Here is a 25,876-nt window from a genome sequence, read left to right on the forward strand (position 1 = left end):
ATCTCAAGTCACATTCCTATTAGTAGGGTAAGGGCTACCATTGAAACAAGTTAAGACCCACTGTTTGGTATCAAAAGAGGTGTTAACAATAATGTTTATCGTGTTTATGTTTCATTTAACAATTTCAAAGTAGAACCCATCAATCCATGCTCCTGCTAAACCTACTGGGTCTACTATATGATAATAAGGAAAATAGGAAACCAATTTTTTAACTAAGGGTCTTTGGTTTTTGGTTTCAGGTAGAAATAGAATTTTAGGTTTTTCTTTGTTAAGGAGGTTTGTCTAGTGGCTGTGTGTTAAGGGGTTTACCTAAGATTTTCATATTAGGTAACAAATAAGGCTATTTAAATCTAGAGAAAGCAGTGAGAAATCAGTTTCACAAAATTGATCTACACACAATGAATGAGGATTATCACTACTGACAGGGATTACTTAGTCTACCAATTTGCCAAGTCTATTTTCACATAGATTGATTTACACACAATCAAGAACTAGAGAAATTTAAAAGGTAAATGCTAATTATATCAAAATGAATAAAAAATTTAGAAAGGTTATTAGAAAAGTACTTGTGTCTCGTCCTGTTGCTTTGAAGGGATAAGTTCAGGGAAAGGAATTGGTTGATAAGTGCTTAACTAAGCTTAATGTTTGACCCATATTGATCAATTTTGAAAAACTTTCCATCTTGAAAGAGAATAGAACAAAGTTGTTCAGAAGATGAAAAAGATAGAAAATCCGAAACTGTAATTTTAAAAACAGATTTTGGCTGCATATGCTGGTATCATGAATTTGGGAAGAAAGATTCATCGACTCCTCAGGCAAAGTTGGAGAAATTAGGAATTCGAAGGAATCTCTTTCATTTTCTGGTGCAGAAAAAGACAGCCTTCTATTCACCAATGATAAATTGCCACTAATTGGCCTAGCAGGAGAACTAGAAATCTGAACCAGGTTAGGGATATCCTGCAACAAGCCAGATTCAAGTTGGATAACCGATTCCAGCGCAGACTCAGCCAGAACTCGGAAGGTGGTAAAGGTATATTTCTCAGGGTAATTGAATGGAAAGGTTCTTTTTCCTAAAACTGATGATGATGCTAGCGGCATATCATCATCCGACGACAAATTTTCAATAATGACAAATGGTCCTAGTACTTCATAAGTATTAAAAGGGTTTCGGTGAACTCTACCGAGACTATCGTGACTGTTGCTTTGAAAAGCAGGTTCTTCTGCTACATAAGCTCTGAAGATATCACGGAATGTTTCACTCACTCCAGGTAAAAGGAAAAGGCAGTGAAGTACACCTTTGGTTTTGATTAATACAACTGGGCGTCCGGGACTTTTTTTCTTTTTTGATGATGGGAGTCCGGGAATAAATACAACCATCTTCTATATGCTTATTACAGTATCAGTTAAATACAACCCTAACTATCTTCTGATCAAAAAAAAAAAAAAAACCTATCTATCTTTCACGATTTCCATGTATACAATCCTTTTTATCCTGTCCAAAATAATCAATTTACACCTAGAACTAAGGGATGAAAAAGCAAAAACTTTACCTGTAACCCAGATTCCAGAATGAAGGGCATTTACACTGACTGGGACATAAGCCTATCTATTTATGCTCTTTATTTTCCAGATACAGTAGGATAAGGATGTATATGTACAGCAGGGTCATATTTGTGGCAAGCACCAACAAGTCTCAAATATGCTTATTTCTGGACAACCCTGGGAGAGTGCACGGCACAAAGATCATCGTTGATCGCACACCAAATTTTTGCTATTAAATCATTTCTGACTCCCCTTTTTGTCAGTTTCCTTGGTTGGATTTGGTGACAACGTTTCAGCACCATTCTCATATGGTAAAACAACTACTGGTGCAGCAGGGATTGTATCCCATCGTTCCTTTATAAAGCTCCTGAATCTCTTGACCATTTCTCGACGGAACTCTAGCTCTCGTGTAAATAGGTCCATAAGAAAAAATGCAAGGATGTATCTGAAAGGGACGAGGAGAAGAGTGATTGCAGCAGTTAGCAGTACCAGACCAATCTCAGTTGTTATCTGCAAAAATGTTTACACACGAGAATCAGATGAGTAACGGTAAGTTTTTCATAAACCTTACTTGATAAGTTCTATGCAAAATTTGAACTTTAAGAGACACGGAAATACAGCCACTTCAAGCTGGGTGTATAATAGTTGCTCCAGGACTCACCGAGTTCCAGACTATACTAATACCAAACCAAGAAGATTTGAAGAACTTTTTACTGGCCACTCATCTATATGAGCTTAAAAATCTCTTCATGATAAGTGTAATGAAGATAAAAAAGAAGTTGTATCTTAAAGCCATCTTGGAGTACCTGTGGTTGACCTGATAGAACAATCGTACGGATTTTGAGGAGTGTGACATTTAGACTCTGGAGATAATTTTCCAGGTCAAGCATAGCTTCTTTAACTGCTATTATTTTTTGGATTGTGTTTGAGGATGGCTGATCGTGTATTGTGACTTTCCCAAAGGATCTACCCAGACGACCTTGCTCTTTAAGCCCTTTCAATAGAAGCATTGTAACTGCTGCAACCATCAATGTCATAGGGAAGATATATGACAACATGTTTCTGACAAAAGACAATTTCAACATCAGAAATATTAATAACCATAACCGGGAAGGTGAGACGGATATTATTATTAGATTAGCTGAATTGGCATCTCAAAAAGTAATGAAACAAATGAATTGAGGCATTAGAATTACCTAAAGATAAGAGTATATGCAAACGCAAGAAAAGAGACAGTCAAATGTGGCTCTTTCCAACATCTAAGTTCATCAAAAAGCTTTGCAACGGCCGTCAGAGGAAGTATAAGTTCCTGGTTGACAAGAAATGAAGATATTAATTAACCAGAAATGATATAGAAAACACACAGTATAATACTACAAGACCATCATAATTCAATGCTGTTACTACATTATGTAACCAGCAACGTAACCCGTTCTTATTCTTAGTTTGATAACCTGCACTTTGTGGTGAAAGTTCAAACAACAAAATTTAGCTAAAACGTTCTACAAAACTTTAGTCTTGCTTAACTTGTTCAGCTCATGACACTATTACATAGCATGTGGGCAAACTGACAAGCATGATCAACAAGATTAACTCACAACAGGGTAAAGCTTTAATCTGTTCAAGGAAGTGATGATAGGTAGTGTCACAAAATCATAAACTGAAAGCCGCAATCCATCTTATACAAGCCGATCATATATAGGGCTCAAACTAAGGAGAATATCATCAATATCAAGCCTACATGTAAATAGAACTACTTAAAACCTCATGATATGCAGGCCACACCCTTCCTTTCAAATTCCATCTCTAAAAGTCTAACATATATACCCTGTTGCCATATTTCACTTCAACTATAGTAATATTGTAAAAAATAAAAAGGGTTTAACCAGTTGTTGGTTGAATTAGAAGATCGTGAAACTTTCTTTGCATATATTTCACAGAGTAATTTACTCAACTGCTAAAGTAAATGATGAGAGAAAGAGAGAGAGAGACCTGCCTTGAAAAGGTCAATGTTACTGGGGATCCCTTTCAGAGTTGCAGCATTTATTGTGGCCTGTGTTTTTTCGACCACTTGGCTTTTCTCTTTACAGAGTTTTGCTGCCCTCTCCACAAGAGCCTTGTCAGCAACAACAAGATGTTTACTTAAAACTAACCCCGACCTTGCAGAAACGTTCTTCCAAAAGGTAACCGACGTGCTTGATGCCCAAGATGGAGATCTCATCCACTTCTTCAGGTACACACTTCCATCCATATCAAACACATGAGAGCTACTTCCAGAAATATTATCCGACTGTATACCTAAAAGATGATCTGACCCCGAAAACTTTGAAACCAACGATCCGCCCCAGAAACTTACGGCTAAAGTCTGGAAAACTACATCTCCGTGAGGTGCATTTCGTAAATATGAGAACTGGCCAAGTTTGATTGGATCTTCTGACAATTTTTTAATAAATTGAAGAGTCTGCAGTCTGGTGATACAATTAATCGCACTTGTAATAGCTCTCATCTTTCCTCTATGAGAACCATACACATGAGACAATGATTCATCACCATCAGCAGGTCCGTATTCTCGTATAAACTCGTGTAAAGCAATAACTTCACTAATAAAAGCATGCCAGACATCTCGTCTCATTTCACCACCAAAATCAACAAATTCGAGGACCAAAGGTTTTGACCTGTTCAGAAGAGAAATGTTGAAGCCATGATGGAATATAGTTACACACCGAAGAGATTGAATATAAACTAATTTCTATTGGAAGTTCACATGTCAGTATCTCTTAATGATTCCCTTTCTCAGGATACGAAAATTAATCGAGCAATTTATGTGCATACACCAAAGAGATTGAATATAAACTAGTTTCTATTGGAAGTTCACATGTCAGTATCTCTTAAATGGTTCCCATTCTCAGGATGTGCATTAGCTCCCCTAGGCCCTGAAGCGAATGTTTTTCAATGTTGGAAAAACTTATGCATATGATATTTATATTCTCTGTAAATAAAACTAAGAACAACAGCACGAGAGTCTTTGAAATACTATGTATAAAAACCAGATTTCTATTATATTGGTTCAATACAAATGCCTCAATCTTCAAACTGACCGCAACTTTGGTCAAAATGTGCATTTAAACCACCTCTGTTTAATTAGTAAACTAAAGAGACTGTTCATCAACCGCAGATAATATGATACTAAACCTCTACAGTGAATAATGAGATGATTGGATAACCCAAGCCCAATGCTTTATAGCATGGGTGATCCAATAGTTTCCACATGAGATAAACTACCAATGAAAGATTATTGATATAGTCATACAGGGAGAACCAAAATATCTTGGGGCAAAGCTGACTTATGGTCAAACAAAATGGTGCTTTCTTTAGAATTCTGTATAACGCATGAAGTAACAAAGTTCTGAAGCACGTGACCTTGTCAAACATCACTCATGTGTGCCAATGACCTCTCCAATTTAATAGGTAAAGAATGAAATTATAAAATCAACAATGTAGCATTACTGTACTAATTTGGCTCCACCGCTAAGTTATAATGAATTGAAAGTGCATACTGAGGGCCATATGTATACAGCGCAGAAAGCTTACTAACCCGGGAGCAGATGTAACGGAGACAGCTGAGTCAAAAAGTGCAGAGCCGAAAGGTCCAACTTTTGCTTTCACCACTTGTGATCCATGCCTAGTAAGATCCAATCTTATAGATTCCTTCTGAACTTTCAAACCAATTGCCTACAGTAGTTAAACGAACATTTAGAAACTACAATGAGTGAAAGACGATGAACACAGTCCAACTACTACTAAACATGCAACCTCAAAAAGCATAGAAGCTCTAATACATGACAACCAAGAAATACTAGAAGGTTAACATAGTAAAACTGGTATGATAAGAATGGCCAAATGAGTGAAAGAAGATGGAGCACTCCAAGTACTACTAGACCAGTTGCCCAAAAAGTACAGAAACTCGAATCATCATGGGAGCCACGTGACAATACATTATAAGTCTCATGACAACCTAGCATCACTAGAAGTTTAACATAATAAAAATGAAAGATAATACAGTCGTATTTGAACAAATATAAGCTACTAAAAGTCTAAGACTAATTACCAACAACTACGTATTAAAAAAAAATGTATTAAAGTACCAAATACCAACAGCAAGCTAGGAATCTCAGATCAGGATCGCAGCCAGATATTATTTAAGCTAGGGGTAAAACTGATGCATCCAAACCGAATACCATACTGCACTAAGTTTTAATAACTAATGAGGGATAGAAGAATTATGATCTCCTACAATACTCGAGTACATTGAATCATCAGTAAAAGAGAAGACATCGTGTTACCCAGAAGGCGTTGCCAGGAGACCAAATGTCACATGCAATTACTCAAAATCTCAAAAGAAAGTATACCTCGAAATAGATTGCCTCAGTAGTTAATGTAACTTTTCCAGGCCATGCTGCATTATCTTCCCATTTCAATACGGGTCGCTTTCTGCTATATCCAATGCATAAGATTTGCTCAGTAGGGAACTCATCAGGGTCTCGACTCTGGTGTGATTTTCGCCCTTCATGCACCCTACAGAAAATAGAATATGTGCATCACAGCAAAGTGAGCACCCAGGAAAATGACCTACCAGCTAAAAAATTATTGTATAAACAATTTGCAGAACAGAAATATTGGTGTAGTACAACAATAAGCACTGATAGAAACTAATCCACAACACCCTATAGAACCAACTTTAAAATCGAAAGACCAGAAGAAGAAAAAAATAACTTCAATACATGAAGCATCAGCAATATTTAACATGATGGATAATTTGTGGTCAGAGTACGGACCGTTTGGATAACTTATTTTCATATAAAATGTAACTAACTTTTGGTCTTCCATTTTGTCCTAGCTTTGTAATAACTGAAAATCATTACCAAATACAAATTTCATGTTTTTCTGGCATATAACCTTTTCACTAAAGCTTACCAGACGTGGAACCACTTTATTTTCACCGCACAGCAGAAAAGTGATTTTCAAACGTGATAGCAATACCAAACAGATCGCAGTTTGCTTGACTTTTTTTCTTTCTAGGCAAACACCTCCTATTAAATGCTTAACGCATTAAATTTCAGGCCTCATAAGAGTGGTTGTCTATGCAAAAGGCAACGATGATGAAGAAACCCAAGAAGAGGATGAACGACAAGATGAAGTGGAATTGGGGGAGCGATAAAACCATACAGTTGCGAGATCAGCCGAAGTTACGCTGTTAACTAGAGTGAATAAATAGAGAAGACTCCAAAATGAATAGCAATAATGCAGTTACAACTTACAAGAGAACTAAATATTGGATGCTTATGAAATAAAGGAAGTTAACTAGCTCCTAGATAGCAATCCATTGCAGCTAAAGGAACAAGTAAAGATATTTTATTTTAATCCTAGATAACACAAGAAGATTTAAATTAATCTGCTCAGAGTTGGTGAAGAAATTGGGTTGTCAGGAAAGCATGAAACCAGAAATGCCAGGATCTGCAGGCCCAGTTTTACTAAATTAACCACAAAAAAAAAACTAACTAAATTTTGTGTTTTAACAAGAAGTGATTCACTTGCCACTTAAGGAGTTGGTCAAAGCAAGCCTTTTTCAAATGAGAGAGCATGAATGCTTTCGGAAGTCATATCTAGACAACAGGAAAACTTGATTAAAACTATAAAGATCCGATTATATATACGGGCTCGTAAACAGTAGGCAAGATTACATGCTAGTCGGACACTCGTAATTCTTATTGTCCCCAGGTTTAGAGTTTATCAAAGTCCACTGCGCTGCATAAACAATGTAAGATTGAACATGAGCAACATTGAAACAGGTCTTACTTTGTAAGTTGCTCGATGTATTGCATCCATAAGCTGAAAGACATCCCATTTCCATCTCCAACTAGAACCTTGAAAAGATTATGGGCTGTTGGCCTATCAGCAACACCAGAAACAGAAGGAGCCAGACGACAAAAAGCCTTTTCCCCGACAAGCTTTCCCTACATCGCAAATAAAAAAACCAATCTAGTTCAGAAGTATGTCCAAAAATAATATCTCTCTGGAGAGAAATCAGAATTTCCCAAACAGATTCAGCATACAAAGAGTCCATTACTTCAAGAGACGTATGTAACATTTAAAAGTTTACATACACTTAGGCAAGCATAATAGAAAGAAACAGAATACTTCTGTCAATAAGGTAAGTAATAATTCATGCTGAATTGTGTAGATGTTCACTTGTCAAGTTATTAAAACGAACACCAAAAATGTGATACCCTGACATGGACAAAATATTAAGAGTTTAAAGGGGTTGGTTGCAGATCTTAATACATAGATATACAGTACCCACAAGATTATACAAGGTAGTCCCCGTCCTAGGTGGTCCCAAAACCACAGTTACTATGAATGAAATACCAGTGGTACATTGGGTTTCCTTAACTTGTATGAACCAAGCAGTGAAATATATGAGTAATATGCTCTGAACGAGAGGCTAGCTGAGTTTTATGATTTTATTTTATGTTTCCAATATTACATATGAATCAGAATACAATCTAATTAGTCTAAACAAGAAGCTAGATGAATTTTATGGTTGTGGTTTATGTTTCCAATAGTTGCTTATGTGATCTTGCAAAAACTGTTCCTTTTGTGGCTGTCTGTCTTCCTGAACTTTCCAGCTCACAAAATCGAAATCATATAGTTAAGGAATCTCGAATCGGATTTTGTGAAAAGAGCATTTACCCAAGTCGTAGATCTTGTTAGTTCTCTGGGGTTTCTTAAGACTTCGCCGCAAAAATGTGTAATAATTATTAGAAGGATACTACTGACTGCTTAACTTCTAGTGTTTACTTTATGATATTCCTGTATTATAACTTTAACTAAACCATTGAAGTACGTAAATGATGCACACAAGGTTTCAAAAAGCGAAAGCTTAAAGCGATACGCTATCCTAGTAAAGCGTAAAGCGCAGCTTCAAAAAATATACATATGTAAGATCAGAAGAATAGAAGTGTAAATTTCTTAGCTTGGGCAGGCTGGCTAGCCATTGCAGATCAGAAGAATAGAATTGTGTGATATAACCGAAGAAGAAGATGTAGATTAGAAGGTGAAAAGTTTGGAGTCTCTGAATAGTTGACATGTTGAGAGTTGATAATAGTTTTCAGGGTTTGTTTATATTAAAACAAAAAATGGAAACTTAGGGACTTGTTTTTGGGCTTTAAAACCCTTTTTTCCTTAAAATACTTGACTTAGTATTAAAGCGGACATTTTGAAGCATTTTTATATTGAAGCGCTAAAAAGGGCGCTTCAATACGTGCTTCAAAAAGTTTTTTGAAACACTGGATGCACAGAAGTGACAACAAGGATAAACTTATAAAGAAATCTTTTGCTGGGTCACCTTCCATTGAAGAAGTTTAAGGCATTTCGGCAAGTAGTCAGTGGTCCAGTTATAGGTCTGAACTTTTAGATTTAATGTAATTAAGAGCTTCCTATATAATGGTTGTCCTTGTGTGCATCTTTCGTCAACATAGACCCTTGGCTAATTCAATACGAAGAGAAACAGAATGGACACTAAATTCTACAATACAATGGTTGTGCTTGTGAGTATGATCCATGCTTATCATATCATATCAGTTCCAGTAACCCTGTCACAAATTTTTTCAGTATTTCATTCAATCGCACAATATTCCACTGCTATCTTGCACTTCCCCCCCAGTATCCATGCATTCCCCAACATCCCTATCACATCATTTTTAGTTTTCAATCATCGACTTTAGGTCCTTTACAGTGTAATTTCTACTACTATTGCCATTAGGCCTTTCCTAAGATTTAGTATACTAGTTTAAAAACTTAACTAGATTCGGCCTTCCCTAGGATTTAGTATACTAATTTAAAAACTTAACTAGAAGCTGATAATTCGGTTTTCACAGGAGATTATATAAAAACAGTTCTCTGTTCTCTACTAGTAGTTTATAAAAGTATCTGAAGGTCATGAAACAAATGATGTTTGGGGGTCAGACTTCTAGCTAGCATCATAACTCCACAGAAAATTCATGTAATACAGATTACAGAAACAACAGAGACATACCTTCAAATAGGTCTCCGAAATATCAGCAAAGGAATCTTCAGAAGCACCGTAGGGATACTCCCATGCAAGCATAGTTATAAAAATAAGCCTCCGGAATGCATGTTCCTGTGACAAACCAAACTTAATGGATTAGGAGACGGGCTAGACTGAAGGTAACAAGAGATAACAAGAAAAAAAGTGTGTCCTATGTAGCTATGTTTAATTGTTCTCTAGCAATAGACGTTTAGATTTGTTGAAGAAGTAACAAGTCCCAAAATGCTTTAATTTTAATGGTCATATACCAAATTACAGTACCACCAGTTATTACTACATAAGCTGGGATGCAGTCTACAGCAATTTGGGTGCTGTAAGAGTATTTATGCTAATACTTTTTAGTAAGAGAGCAAGGGCTAAATTTAAGAAAATCCTTTATTGTTTTCTCTTAGTTTTTGGGTATCAATACAAGGGGTGTCATGGTGGTCTTTTGTCAAATCTTCAGAAATCTGCGTGTATTTCTTAATGTTATACGGGAATTTCACAGTAATGGTAGTGGAGAGGTTTCTGAAGGTTACCATATGGGTTTCATGCCATGAAAGAAACATTCATTCTTCACACTTGAAGTTATACTATAACATTCATTCTTCACCATATTCACCTTTTTTAGCAACAAACTAGGAACAAATGAAATAGGAATATACAAAAGAGTGAAAACACAAAGGTTACCCCCCTAGGGCCCTAAATATATCTGAAAGGAGACAACCCCTGTTAATTAAAACTAACAGGTCCTATGTTCGTCTACATTATACTCATCATACTACTGACAGAGTTATACATTCTTAGTAACATTAAAGGCAATTGTACTCCCTCATAGGTGTTTACTACACATAGGTGTTGCACAATAACAACTCGATCGAAAATGAACAACAATTAAGATTAATAATGGAACAAATGCACTGTAATTTGATAAATTCACAAACCTTCAGGGAAGGATGGAAATCGGAATTATCCCTCGACAAGAATCTAAAGCAGCAATATTCCACTAAACAACGAGCATCATAACGCAAGGATTCCGGAACAAGGGCTTCGTAGATTTTCTGCATTTTCTTTCCTGTCGACCCGTTCATCCTGCATGTTACAGTACAACATTCTTAAAACATCAAATTGCATAAGAATGAAAATGAAAACTCATGAAGTGACCTTTACCGCTCAAAAGTTAGCACCAAATACGGTTTCTCAGGTAATAAAAAACAACTCCTGGGGTTCTACATCTATTATAACATTCACAAAAGAAATATATACCTGCTGAATTGTTCAATGGAAAAAATAGCGACAGAAGATAGATTCCCATTTGGAGTTGTAGAGTTAATGGTCTGTTCAGCAACAAAAACCTCCTCAATTGCCTTAGTATCTAAGGAGGCTTTCTCAATAACAGTCTTGTCATTTGTCTCCCCCCGCTTTAGAAGTGGAGCAGTAACCTCAGTCAAAAAGTTCTGGGTGTTTCCAAGCCACAAATTCCATTTTTCTTGAACCCCGCCTATGATTTTAAGCCCAAAGAAAAAAGAAACAAAAGAGATAAACTTATTTTAGGGATTTTAACAATGAATTAACAAGTTATCAGCAAGAATTTGAGTGGTATTGAAATGAGATGAAGAAACTTACTGGTGTCGATTTCATTTAGTTTCCAGTTGTTCCCAAAAGACTGAGCAACGAGATTGAGACGACGGGACTTTTTTCTGGAACTGTTTCTGGAAGAGAAAGTGAATTTCCGAAGAGGAATTAGAGAAATTGGTGATGATTTAGGTGGAAGAGTAGTTAAGAACTCGGAATGCATCTTCTGAGTCAAGAATAAAGAGAGAAGAAATACTAAAACACTGTTATAGACCAATGAGTTCTTATTACTAGCTTTTTCGACATTTCCTTTTCATTTTTGTTTTGTTTTGTGTATTTTCTAGACGACTGTTCATTGTGTTGCCGACTTAGTAACCTGGCCCGCCAGCGGCTGAGCTTATCTAGTGTTCCTTTTTTTCTTTTTTTAGCAAAAAAAAGAAATGCTAGGTTTACCGGGGCTCTATTAGAACATCTCCAATAAAAGGTGGAAGATTTATTTTTTAGTGACACATATGATTTTAGACCTTCATTTTAACTAAATTCATCTCCAACAGTAGGTCCTATAAAATAAGAGGGATGAAATACTAATTTTGAAGGTTTTGAAGAAAGTCTTATCTTGACATCCGGAATGACCTTCATGTGATATTTTTTATTTTTAATATGTAATTAATTAAACTACAATTAAACGGTTAAGATTTCATCAGATAAGATTTTCTAAGGCTCAAACCTCTATACTATTGGAGATGGTTTATTAGTCATGCGGTCCTATATTTACAGTATGTGCAAATTCTCCTAAATAAGGATCTTAAAAAAAAATCCACGTAGAATTTTTAACACCTGCTATTGGAGATGCTCTTAAAAGCAGCCCCCTACTAAACTCCAGGGTGACGGGCGCACCTTCTTTATTACAGCTTCGGGACAAAACGAAGTAGAACTTTTGGAGATATTTGATGATCAGAGTGCAAGAGGGAAATAGTTTAGGATCAACATCATATCAGATCTTATAATCGTTGTTTTTCGCTTACTTAGATGGGGGTTTACTTTGATAAGGATCTCGCCGATGGTACAGAAGGGGTTTATACTTTTCGTATTCAAGGCTAGCTTTAACATAGATAAAGCACCTCCAGATAGGTAGTCTTTTACCTCCAGATAAAGCACCTCGACTGTGATATCTACAAACATATTTCTATGACACACATCAGGAGATTAAGTTGAGGATGAAGAAAGGTAACGATGTGTTGGATACAAGGTAGTTAATATCGCGTATCGGTCGGGTCCTATACACCTACACAAATAATAATATCTGTTTTTACAGGCGATACATCATTTAATATAGAATTTCAAATAATTATAAAACCATAGTAAAAAATAATAAGAATCATACACATATCTCAAATTTCCAAAATACAAGGTGGTTTATTAGCCAACGTTATGACTGTTGTCCCATTATGCTGGTAAATCTTTTTTATTATCCTTCATATTTATCTTTTATATTTCTCTGTCTTGCAATCGAAATATGGTTTTCATTTTATATCCTACCATATAGTCATTGATTTTATATTCCAAATATATTAGGTATTTTTACCTTCTCCAATTGACAATGTACTTGTCTGTAAAGACTAGATGCATGTTGATGAAAAACTTACTCACGAAACCGATATTATCGGTGTACAAGTAAAACCGATATATCGGTCTGTACCGGCTTGTACAAGCGATAATATCATTTCGTCTTTGTATCGCCGATATTTTCGATATCGTATAGGTATTTTCCGATATCCGATAAAAACCTGTAATATCGGCTTGCACAACCGATATTGACTACCTTGGTTGGATATAGATGTGTTGAAGCTGTTAAGGGAAATCTTGAATAAAAACAATAGTTTTGTCCATGTTTTTTGTCAAGGTGCAGAACGAGAGGATCTTTTGAATTGCCAGTTGATTATTAAAGAGCAACCTAAAGATCAGTTGCAGTACACTCTTCCAAGTGCTTCCCAGGTTGCAGCTATTGTGCCAATAGGTGATGAAAGTTACCAACATACTAAACGTGGAATAGTAATGCATACAATAGCAGGTGTAGATGGGGAAAAATGATTTGCTGGTTTTTTAGGAAATTGAAGAGACGGACGTGTTGTCGAGACTCTTCAACCGAGCAAACTGCTCAACCTCACACAGATGCACTGCAAAGGGAGTGCTTAGATTCGAGAGATCAATTTGTAAGACTCCGTCCTAAACCAAGTCAATGGCCATTCCAAAGTCAATTCGGTCATAAAGAGGGAGATGGGTTGATCTGTAGGAGGGAAGCTGAGAATTGTGTGGGATCAATGATGATCAAGGACTGTAAATGTGTTGAAGGTTTCTGCAAGTTTTTTGTGAAGTGTTGAGTTCAAAGTAAGTTCTGGTCAATTGATGGAATTTCTGAGAGTGATGACTCGAAAAATTGTCCTTTTTTTTCAATCATGGATCCATAGACTTATTTATATTGTCAGAATAAACACGTTGATCCATGTAAGTGTGACGGTTTCTTGAGTGAAAGAGTGGGAAAGTGGGAGATTGTGGTGAAAACAGTTCCAGGTCGTGCGGAGACTTGGTTAACCATCCACCCACTACTTTGCTAACTCCTTTAACCGTTTGCAAGACTTACTCACATTTCTCATCGTGGATGAATCCACGTGTCGTAGGCTGCCAGACCAAAATCCTAAGTAATATCCCCCCATGTGACGTGATTGATGTATCACGAATGTGGAGTCTGCAAAGCAGATGTGTATTTGATTAGTCAGTCGTTGACTTGATTAGACAATGAGTCTAAGTTTTGTTGAATTGAGCATGAGTGACGAATACTAAGTGATTTATGGATTGAACATACGTGCAGTTCTTATGTTGATATTTCTCGTCTGAGAAAATACCGTAAATTCGAGCAACTGAGCAAGTATTGCTCGATTCGGCGAATTACTGAATATTGATAGTTTGATCAATATTCGAGCAACTGAGCAAGTATTGTTCGATTTGACAAATTACTGAATATTGATAGTTGGATCAACATTCGAGCAACTGAGAAAGTATTGCTCAATTCGACAAATCACTGAATATTGATAGTTGGATCAATATTCGAGCAACTGAGCAAGTATTGCTCAATTCGACGGATTATTTATTGGTAACGTGACCCAATAAAATATTAATTAAAATAATGGTAGACTACCAAACATTATACGATTAATCCATATGTTGATTGCCGAATCAAGATAAAATTATTAGTGTTTGAACTCGCTCAGAATGGTGATTTGTGGAGCGTTTATTCGAAACCCTAATTTTTGATCAATTGTTCGTCAATTGATGAATTGCTGAAAATAGGTCATCAGTGAGGGAGGGAACGACCACATGGAATGATGTACGTCCATATGGCTCCCAAGTGCTCAAGTGAGGGTGCACCAAGGTCCTTAGTTAGTCAGTTGGTGAAAGAATGATGATTAAATGCCGGTTTCATCATTTATTGAAGTAGTGCTCGTCTGAGCATTAGGTGATAAAACCTAATTTATGGAGAAGTGAGGGACCGACCAAAGGGGCATAGAAACGTCCCTTGATGGTGTGGGACCAGCTGATGGTCGATTGAGCAAATTCCAAGTTGGTTGGAAAGAGTTTGGACCCAATGTGAGCAATTGAGCAAATTAGGTCAAAATCATAAGAATGTGTAGGACCGGATCTTTGCAAGCCTTAGGGCCGGCCTTGGTCGGTTAAGGAAGCAATCCTGTGTCACCATAATTTCCGTGTCTCAGTCCTGAGAGTTTCGGTATTTTCTGATGTGCGTTCAAGCAATATTTTGGATTTTCAGAAGAGTTTGATCTTTGACTTAAATTCTCGATTTTGCTCGAATGAGCAAGTAGAACTTTGCTCATTCGATCAATAGTTTAGGAATATTAAAATAATAATAGTATTTTAATGTTTTTCGTGAATAGCCTAGTCGGTCATGTGACCATTTGACTTTTTGGTCTTTTCATGGTTTGAGCAATATTTGAGAAAATATGAAGAAACCAGGGTTTTTTGCTCAAACGGAGGAATTTCATGAAACGAGGAAAATAATATTTGTGAAAATAAGGGATTGCAAGGTGTGGGACCGGCCACGGCTAGGGCATGGCCGGACGGCCAAGTAACCCGGTCCCGCGACACCTTTCCCTATTTTTTATTATTTTTCATGAAACCGTGAAAATATGGAGAAACCATGAGTTTTGGTCAAACCAGGAAAGTTGACTGAATCAAGGAGTTTTCATGAGTTTATGAAGATAATAAAATAAGGGAAAATAATGGAAGAGGCATGGGACCGGCCACGGCTAGGGCATGGTCGGTCGGCCGGTGGACCCGGTCCCTGGGCGCTTCTTTATTATTTTAATATTATTATTTTCTCTCTCCTATTTTGTGTCGAATTCCTCGTTTGTCCATACTTTTGAATGCTCGTGTGTGCATTTGGGTGCTCGTTCGTGCATCATTGTCGAGTACACGTGCACCATTTTCTTGGGGCTTACTCAGTGATGGTCCAGATGCCCGGTTATTGAGTATTTATTACTAATTTATGAAATTCAGTGGAGAATGGTTCATGAAACTGAGTAATAAAGGTGAGTAGTTATTTATTATCAATCCATAGGATCAGCCGTGGATTCGACCATGGATTCGGAATAATAAAATGAGTATTACCATTCTATGGGATTGTGGATTCGACCATAGAATCGGAGTAATAAAATGAGTGGTTACACTACCATCCCATGGGATCGTAGATTCGACCATAGAATCGGAGCAATAAAATTATCTATTACCATTCAATGAGATCAGCCGTGGATTCGATCATGAAACCGGAATAATGAGATAAAATAATTATATATTACCATTCCATGGGATCGACCGTGGATTCGACCATGGAATCGGAATAATGAGATAAAATAGATTATCTTCTAGGAATTCAGTGGTGAATGTCGCGTTAGAATTAATCTATTGTAGAAGGGATATTAGACAATTAAACCGTCATACCCGTTCTGAAAGGTGCATAGTTAGGGAACATCGAGTGTTGCCGACGTCCTGAAGGCGTTTATCCCTCTCAACAATTATGTATGGAGAGCCACCTGAATCTATACACGGTCTCTCTACATAGTCATGGAACAGTGAGTGTCATCTACGTCCTGAAGGCATTTTGCCCTCTCAACAAACAATTATGTAGGAGGACCTCCCAATCTTTCTTCTATGTAGAGGTGGGTCTCTCTATGTAGTCAGGGAATAACGAGTGTCACAAGCCTTTCTCACATTGTTTTGAAATTTCAAGCAAGTTTATCTCTCTTAGAGTTTTATGCTCATGAGATGCTGAAGACAGTTGTTAGGTTGTGTCTTTCTTTACTTCTTTGCTTCAACTCATCCATATCATGTAAGGTACTTTCAAAAACCTCAACTAATGGAAAGATGAATACTTTTCAGGTAAGAAACTAAAATACTTACACAAACTGCAATGTTTACACCATTATTATTAATACGAGATTGCTAGAGAAAAACTGTAACCCACCATATAAGAAACCAACCTTACCTTATGCACTACTTCTGTTGCAAACTTAACAATAACATGTCCCTTTTAACGTCCATCTCCATATGTTGCAAAGTGAAAATTAACAACTTCACCAACATGTCCCTTCTGCACTACTTTTGTTGCAAACTTAACAATAACATGTCGCTTGTAACGTCCATCTCCAACTGTTATAAAGTGAAAATTATCAACTTCACCAACATCTTTGAAGTATCACTCATTACATACTTTTGTGAAAGTTATGTTTATGAAACCTACAGGGCTTCACATATTGCTCAAGAGAAAAAGATAGGTTGTCACCATCCTAATCAAGAGAAAAAGATGCTTGTGAGGCTTTAACATTATTAATCGCTATAAAAAATGCGCATTGACGTAATCACTCTCAATGTCGGTCATATTTTTCGATGCAGATCGTTGTTTCCAAAGTGCTTGGTGACAATTCAACACTAAAACAACAACTTATTAGAGCTATTCTGATACAAGTCTAAATAGCGTAAAAATACCATTGAACTGGTAAGAAAAAACATTAAAAAAGAAACTAAAAGTTTTCGAAACAAAAATATATTTTATTGGAAATTATAAAACTAGGAAAAACAACCTTGATTTACCCGAAAGACCTGAAAACCAAGTCAAATACGGGCAAATAAAGAATTAAAAACGATGAAAAAGTTTGGATTTTTTGTTTAACGAATGAAAATAAAAGAGGGGATTGTTTTATATTATGTACCTAAACATGATGTTATTTTTATTATTATATTTTATTATAAAAACATTGACAAACAGAGTAACAATAACTTTTAGACAAGAGAGCGAGATAGGGAGAGTTTTTTTGTTATTACTTATTTTGGGGAAAACCACTTTTACTATAGAAAAAGTTGACTTTGACGTAACATATTTCACCTTGGGCAGACTTAAAAAAAAAAAAAACTTTCCTCTATTAATTACAAAGTGTATCGCATTTAACTTATTCTTTTCTCGATGTACCAACTACACTTTCTTTACCGGTAAGAATATACCTATTTACTGGAACCCTGAACAGTTATTTGGGGTCACATGACCACCATCGATTGTAAATATTTCTGAAATCTAATCCTTTGATATGTCCTCCAGTGGGCATTATCACCATGTTATACATCTCAGACCCTTCATGATATTGAAACTCATAGGAAATGAAAAGATAAGATAGAGGTTGTTTCTTTGAAGCAGATTTAGAGTTCATAGCAAATTTTTTTCCGCTACACTCTACAAAAACGATTCTTCAAGATGTATCTTTCCAGAAGTGTGAAGATTTTAGGATATGAAAGGAGCTTCGGCTCCAAATTCATCCCCCCTTGCCAAAATCGGAGGTGGAATTAAAAGCAGAGAAGTATCTGTTGAAGGAGAGAGAGGCGGAACAACTCCCTCTTTTTTACAAAAAAGGCTGAGAAGGATGCAAAGAAGGCTGAGGAGGTTGCAAAGAATGCCTAGGAGGCGAACTTTGCTGAATTGAAGCGTTTAGAGAGAATTAAAATTGTTGAAATGAGAGAAGAATGTCTTTCTGAGAAGATTCTTAGGGAGAGGTCAGTGTATCGTCAATTGAGAAAGATTCACGCTGCAAAGGAGAAAGAGTTGAAGAAGTATCCTGATCTTCGTGATAATCCAAAGCGGTTTGAGGATCTTGCACTGTGGAATGCGATCACCGCAGATCGCATTCGTTACGATGAAGCTACTGAGTAGCGGAAGTTGTGGAAGAGTCTATACATGTTTGATACTAGGCATGACTTAGTTTATAAGGTCTTAAGCAGTTGGACAAGTATCCATTATGGTGAAATATATATTTATAATAAGAAAAATGAGGCTAACAGTGGGTGAACTGTTTAACCATGATGGGGTTATTGAAGATTTTTTTAGTTTTACTTTTGCAAATGTGTGTTTGGTACTCTTTACCTTTAATCTATGAAGACTTTGAAATGTTATTTCTGTCATTAATTTAGTTTTTTTATGCAGTTAATATATATATATTGAAACTCATAAATATTCAACACACCATCTTTTCTTTCAATGGATTTGTTACCGGACAAGACCTTCACTATCATTTTTGCCACAGAATCCTTTTCAGCCACATTAAGAACTTGGATAGTTATTTTCGGGACATCATAACTGCAACCAAAAAATACGACGTACAAACACAATAAGAATACATCCTTTCAAATCTATCAAATCAAATACATTTCAAGCATCACATGGTACTTCTACTATCACAGAAACCCTTTAAACAAATACAGATCTATACAAATGAGAAACAATCGACAGTTTTTTAAAACCTTAAGTCGAAAACTAATATGAAACCTTGAAAAAAGAACTCTTACCTAGCGGGAATCTGACGAAAGCTTCAACCTAGAGAGTAGAGAATCGGCGAGGAAGGTTTGAAGAAATATAAGTGATTCTTCCTTTGATAATGTATACCCTAGAGAGTACAGGCGAGGAAGGTTTGAAGATATGATGTATACCTAGAGAGCAGAGAGTCGAGGAGGAAGGTTCGAAGAAATATAAGTGATTCTTTCTTTAATGATGACTAGTAAAATCACATGTGCGATGCACATGTTTGAATTTTACTCTTTTTAACAACTCCAAACCTGATTACAATGATATTCTTTTCATAAAATAAAATTTATTGTTCATATTTAACTTTGGGCATACTTAAAAAAGAAAAAAAAAACTTTCCTCTATTAATTATATTATCTAAAGCATACTTGTTCCAATGCAAACATAAGTTTGATGCAACTAATATTATTCAGTCTTAATTCTTTGTCCACTCTTACCTAATAAATATTATTGTATAACTGTAAAGTAAACTCAACTTAACCAATCAATTCCTACAATTCTTTTGTTTGAATTCATACAAGCACATTCTGAACTACCAAATTAAAGATAATATACATAAACGACAAGACCTAATCACATCTGAGGATAAAACCGTAGAACATGAAGATGGGTATCCCACAATCATCCTTATGAAAAAAAAACAACAAGCAACCCATAAAAATCCATAGATCATAATCTTAAACCAAAGTAAACAAACCATTTCAGATACACAAACAACCTTTTGGATATTTATACAAATACTTAGGAAACAACTTTCCTTCTAACTCTTAACAACAAAATAAATATAATGAAGAACCAATTATTAATGATCAAATAGAGGTTTCGAATGTACCGTAGTTGTAATATCAACTACATATTTCAATCGATTATTCGTCTTCGTGAGACTTTGGTAAGAGACACCAGTGAAACTTGTAAAAAGCTTCGTATAAATAACCATAATCTTAGAGCATCGCTCAGTAAAACTAACAAAATTTGGTATGTCAATCTTGTTTTCAATGTTAGTTGCACAAAACTGTATCTTAATTTATAGTCTAATATAGTCAGACTCAGACAAGGATTTGAGCATGCTAGTTGAGTATCATAATTCATCGAGGAACCCTTGCAGATTGAATAATAACTAATACATGTGCGAGAACTTTATCATCAAGGGTATGTGAAAAATAATTATCTTATTTACTCACTACTTTTACCTTTCTATCTATTGAGACATCGACGTACAAGTTTAGTATAATTTGTGAATTGCAAAAAGTAAATTTCAAGTTCAATCTTGTACTTGATTAATCTCGGAAATTATCTCAAGCAAAGGATAGTTATAGGTTTAGTACGCTTTTGAGGTTCAGAAAAATTTATCATTCAAATAACCATGACGGAAAATATATAAGCCTAAAAACATCAAGGTGAAATTATTGTTGACATACGAACTTATGAGTTCGCGAACTAAGCAAAAATTTGATGTTCCCGAACTCCAAAGTGTGCAAGAGATCACAAACCAATTTATGGGTTCGCGAACTATGCAATTTTAATATGTTACTGTACACTTAACAAATTTACTCATGTGTTCAAGAACTGACTTATGAGTCCGCGAATGATGCACTTTTGGGATGTGATCTTAGAACTTTTTTAGATTTAGCTATTGAACACAGACTGATTTATGAGTTTGCGAACTAGGCACTTTTGAATATATTTGTGACACTTTAAAACATACAATGTACACGAATTAATTTTTTGGTTCCCGAACTAGCATGTTTTCGGGTGTTCCTGAGCTTCAATATTGGTTGACGGTTCACTAGTCTAATGAACTAAATATTGTGGGCTTACTTTGTGCGTTATTATAAATCTAAAACTTTGTTTGTGCACATTCTTCGTTGTAATTCGTGGCAAATTTCTCACACGCTTACATGATTTTTCTATTCTTTTGAACCAGTCTATATTGAGAAATTTTAGTTTGCTTAATATGGAAGTAATTCGTAAACAAAGACACTAGTTCACGAACTTGCTTTGATTCTAAGAAACCTAGCCTTGCTCATACAACCTAGATTTTCAATCTCGATACATTGTTTCCTAGTTGTAGCTAGAATCGTCCTCTAAAGACCCAGATTTTCTCGACTTTTTGGAATTTACATAAAGGGATTCGTGAATCATGGTCAGAATATCTTCTATATCATAGTTATTGATATCTAAAATCTTATCTTGATCATCGTAATTCTAGGATAATCTAAGATGAGAGGCAACTCAACTACTGGTGAGAAATTGCGACAATTTTTTGGATATTCAAAATCTGGAAAGTGAATCAGTTCACAAACAACGGTGTGAATGAACTACTGGTGAGAAATTGCAGCAATTGTTTTTCCAGAAAACCAGGAAATGTTGAACGTTTGAACAAACTGTTCTTTCTCCACAACAAAATTCTAGGTATGGCTTGTATGCACTTCAAACTTGATGATTCTCGTTTGTTATCCGATCGAGGTAAATGTGCTGATAAATTGGTTCTTCGATTGCTTTCTAGCTTTGAGTATACATCAAATTTTTCATCTATACAATCAATTTATTTTTTCTGTGCTAGTGATGCTGAAGCTTATGATGAGAGGCAGCTATTTGTTAAAATGCCATATAGGAATAAAAATTTTACCCTTGTTTTGGCATGGATGGTTAAACACGGGGAGGAACAAGAAGTGTTTGTTGATATGACTAAAAGAAATGCAATTTTGATACGCATGTGGATTTAGATATTTAAAACTGGAAGGGCACCAGAATTCTTGGGTACACAGCCTGATAATGTTTTGAGGAGTTTTACCGATGATGGTATTTCCTTTTATGATTGGATTAATGAATTTTTTTAAACTCGGCTTGGAGTGGACTGTTTTTTTTTGCATTATGCTCAAAATGAACCTTATGTTTGTACCCCAATGGTGGAGTTTCAATGGTGGGAAAGACAATATACTCTTGTTTATTTCTGCAAAGGGTTTTCATGTGAAATTACTCATGGTTATAGTTGATAGATATAGTGATGTGCTCCAGACTTTTCTGTAGATATTTCAAATTCTTTATGTGCTTAGGTTATCAATTCACACTAGTGTTACATCTTTTTATCTGTATTCGGTTCTTCTTGCACCTTTACTTGCTCCTGATTGTAGACAGTGTCAATATATCATTTCGCAAGACAATTTTAATGACAAATTGGTATGCCAAACTGATATATTTCTGGAAAATTTGGTTCCACTCGCTATTTCCTTCTCTGCTGCAATTATGGGTAGGGTTTAGTACATCAATCTAGAGAAGATGATACATGTACCAGATATTTTGTAAGAAGGTTGAAACCTCAGGTCTTACTCTTTGTGGTCCAAATTTTAAATGTGTTATTGAGGATTGAGTTCTTATGGTGGAAATATAAGTTGATTTCAACTGGGTGGTGGAGCAATAGGTTCTCTAAAATATGGATTCGTAATCAGATTGTTGAAAATTGTGTTGCCATGCTCATTTGTGTATTGGTGGAAAGGCTTGAGCGGTTTGAACTTATCTTCCTTGATAAATTAATTGGGAGTATAATGTCGAGACGCAATTATGGTAATGCTGCTATTCTCTTGCAGTTTCCACTTGGTTTACATAATACTTCACAAAAGTCATACAACACTATTATAACTTTCTTGCACTATGTTGTTCAACTTGAGTGTTTTTTTTTACTCTCAATGGTGGTATATGGTGTATCAACCAATGGAAGGATATCCACAGTTGGAGTTTATTGTTCGAATACATTTTACACTCGACTTAGTTGTGACGATCTTGATGTGGAAATGCACCTAGATTTTCTTGAGGTGGGACTTGACATCAAATGCTAATGCTCAGCTTTCTCGTGGACTGGCGTGCCTTTTTGTGTGGATCCTTACTGCACATTTGTACAACTACAAGACACTTTCTCTAATTTTGATGAAAAAAATGAGTGGATATGTGAATGGCATCCAAATTCTATGTTTGTACAATTGTACATATCCCTGATTATGCTGGATGCATGACTAGTAATGCTGCTTCAAGGAGTGTTGTTTTGACTGCATACCAAGCTCCATATATGCTGCTACGGGTGGCCCTTTTGAAATGGAAATACAAATTATACTCTACAGATCTCAGGAGTGCTGATAGTGTGAGTTGGACCATTTCAATTCTCATGTGGATTCTGAAAACTCCACTCATGCTCAAGGTAATTCAAATTCTCTATGTTGATATGGGTAGTTTACTTGAGGTGGAAGTTCAAATTACTTCCAACTAGTTTACAGAATGAGAAAATTGTCAAGGGCACTCCAACGGGTCTACTTCAGTATTGTATTTTGCTCAAACTGGAATTCAAGGATCAATTTTCCAGATGCAGACATAGAGATTCATGCTCCTGCCTCAACAACCATGACTGGCGCTCCTAGTGGTGTTTATATTGGTGCTTCTCAAGCCGTGAGTTATCATGATAAGGGAAATAGATATTTGATTGTCAGGCTTCATGTTAAAGTTTTGAAGGGATTCACATTGGTCACTGTTGGAGTTGGAGCAAACTACAACACTGATGGTCCTTTTGCTACTCATAACCCTTACTTTGGTCCTATAATACTCCTGAAACTGTTTCAAGCGACAACTCTCCTTATGTTGGTTCTTTTTGCTCTCATCCTTGAGGAGAAAGATATTTTCAAGGGGAACGAAATGTCATGTACCCGGTATTGTATTGGAGTGCCCCTATCATATTATAGGGTGTAGTTAGATGTTAATAGTATTTAGCTTGTGAGGGGTGGCCTTTATGAATTGTAAGGAGGGATTAGATTTAGCCATCTGTGATAGTAGCAGCAGTTAGATGCTGGGTTAGATTGTCTCTAGCTTTATAAACAAAATGAGTTTGTAATGGAAACATAATAAATTATTAATCAACATTGTAAATTTGTTTTTAGTTTGTGTTCTTCGTGAACCAGAGAGGCTTGATTCGTGAGAATCAAGAGAGGTTTATCCTCAAATTATCTTCCCAACCTTGTCATTGTACTTAGGTACGTGACAGTCTGTCTCTTCTGCTACATATCCATTCGGATAAACTTATTAGGGAATAACTGAAAAAACGGGGATCTAACAACCACACCCAATATTTTGTTCGACAATCTGTATGGACTAACTCTAATATAATTCCAAGAGAATCAACTAGACAGTAAGACTCAATCAAGGAAAAATATCCAAGATTTATATCTCAATTTCTCAATAGAATCTGCAATCGAACAGATAAAAATATGTGAGCTTGATTGATATGAGAAATAACTTGGACGGTAGCAAAGACCAATGCCCAAGTGTCAATCAACTTATATCAACAACCAAAAGTTGGATTTAACAATTTATTGAACCACGCACAACCTGTGATATTTCAATTATATAAACAAATATAATGCGGAAAAGAAATAACACAGATGTAGAAAATCGCAACCTGTGATATTTAACAATTTGTTAACGAGGAAATCGCAAATGTAGAAAAACCCCGGGACCTAGTCCAGTTTTCAACACCACACTGTATTAATATGCTACAGACACTAGCCTACTACAATTTAACTTCGAACTGGAATGTAATTGAGCCCTAACAAGTCTCACACAATTAAGGTACAGTCGCGTTCCTTACGTTTCTGAATCCCATCAGGACTCTACGCACTTGATTCCTTTAGCTGATCTCACCCACAACTAAGAGTTGCTACGACCCAAAGTCGGAGACTTATAAACAAATCTTTCTCCCACAGATAAGTCTATTCTGATAGATAAATTTGTCTCCCACATAAGTACTTATGAAGTTTTTGTTCCGTCTTTTGATAAATCAAGGTGAACAGGAACCGATTAATAATCCGGTCTTATATTCCCGAAGAACAACCTAGAAATATCAATCACCTCACAATAACTTAACTATATGGTAGTACAAGAAGTTATTGTGGAATCACAAAGAATGAGACGAAGAGCTTGATTACTTTTTATATCTTACATATCGGAGATAAATCTCGAACAATCTTAGAGAAGATAGTACTCAATACGATAGAACAAGTAAGATCAGAACACGTAATTATGGAGAAAATAGTTGGGTCTGGCTTCACTAATCCCAAATGAAATTCTTCAAGTCGTTAACCTGTAATGGTTTTAGAAAATCTAGGTTAAAGGAGAATCGATTCTATTCGCAACTAGGACACATGAAAGTGTCGGGATTAGGTTTTCCAATTGCTAGAGTTCTTCCTTATATAGTCTTTCAAATCAGGGTTTGCTTTCAATCAAAGCTAAGATAGCTTAGTAACAAAGTATTCAATATTCACCGTTAATTAGATGAAAACCTGATTTAAGATTCAAGCTAAGTTTGCTTAAAATCAAAGTAATATCTCTCCACCGTTAGATGTTCTTAGCTTGTTACACATAAATGAAATATACTTTCATTTAGATATGGGTAACCGTACCTAAACGTGTATATAGAGTCGGCTCAACAATAGTTAACCGAAGTTAGCCATATGAACACTTTTGTATTAACCACATTCATCTAACACTTCTAGATCAAATATGATGATCAATCAAACATGAAAGATAATCAAATGAATCTAATTGTGTTACTCATAAAGTTGTTCAATTGTTTATATCTCATAGAAGTATAATAGACACAATTGAAACAAAATCGGAGTGACTGAGTTACATTTTCAAAAAAAAAAAAAAAAGACCAGACCAGTAGACCAATCGGAAAAATACTAACACTTGGA

The 25,876-nt window shown here is 35.8% G+C and overlaps 1 protein-coding gene across 1 annotated transcript; it reads right to left on the reverse strand.

The window, feature by feature from the left end:
• Positions 1–1,366: 1,366 nt before the first annotated feature.
• Positions 1,367–11,530, reverse strand: LOC113356251. Its single transcript, XM_026599337.1, has 11 exons — positions 11,276–11,530; positions 10,916–11,150; positions 10,594–10,741; positions 9,638–9,742; positions 7,399–7,556; positions 5,952–6,117; positions 5,138–5,274; positions 3,539–4,217; positions 2,739–2,851; positions 2,349–2,604; positions 1,367–2,052 (listed from the first exon to the last, which is right to left on the reverse strand). Exons 1-11 carry the CDS (start codon positions 11,445–11,447, stop codon positions 1,780–1,782), a joined length of 2,442 nt encoding a protein of 813 aa, XP_026455122.1. The 5' UTR covers positions 11,448–11,530; the 3' UTR covers positions 1,367–1,779.
• Between the last annotated feature and the right edge of the window lie 14,346 nt (positions 11,531–25,876).

Source organism: Papaver somniferum, chromosome 3, assembly GCF_003573695.1.
Source record: "Papaver somniferum cultivar HN1 chromosome 3, ASM357369v1, whole genome shotgun sequence".
Classification (NCBI taxonomy): Eukaryota; Viridiplantae; Streptophyta; class Magnoliopsida; order Ranunculales; family Papaveraceae; genus Papaver; species Papaver somniferum.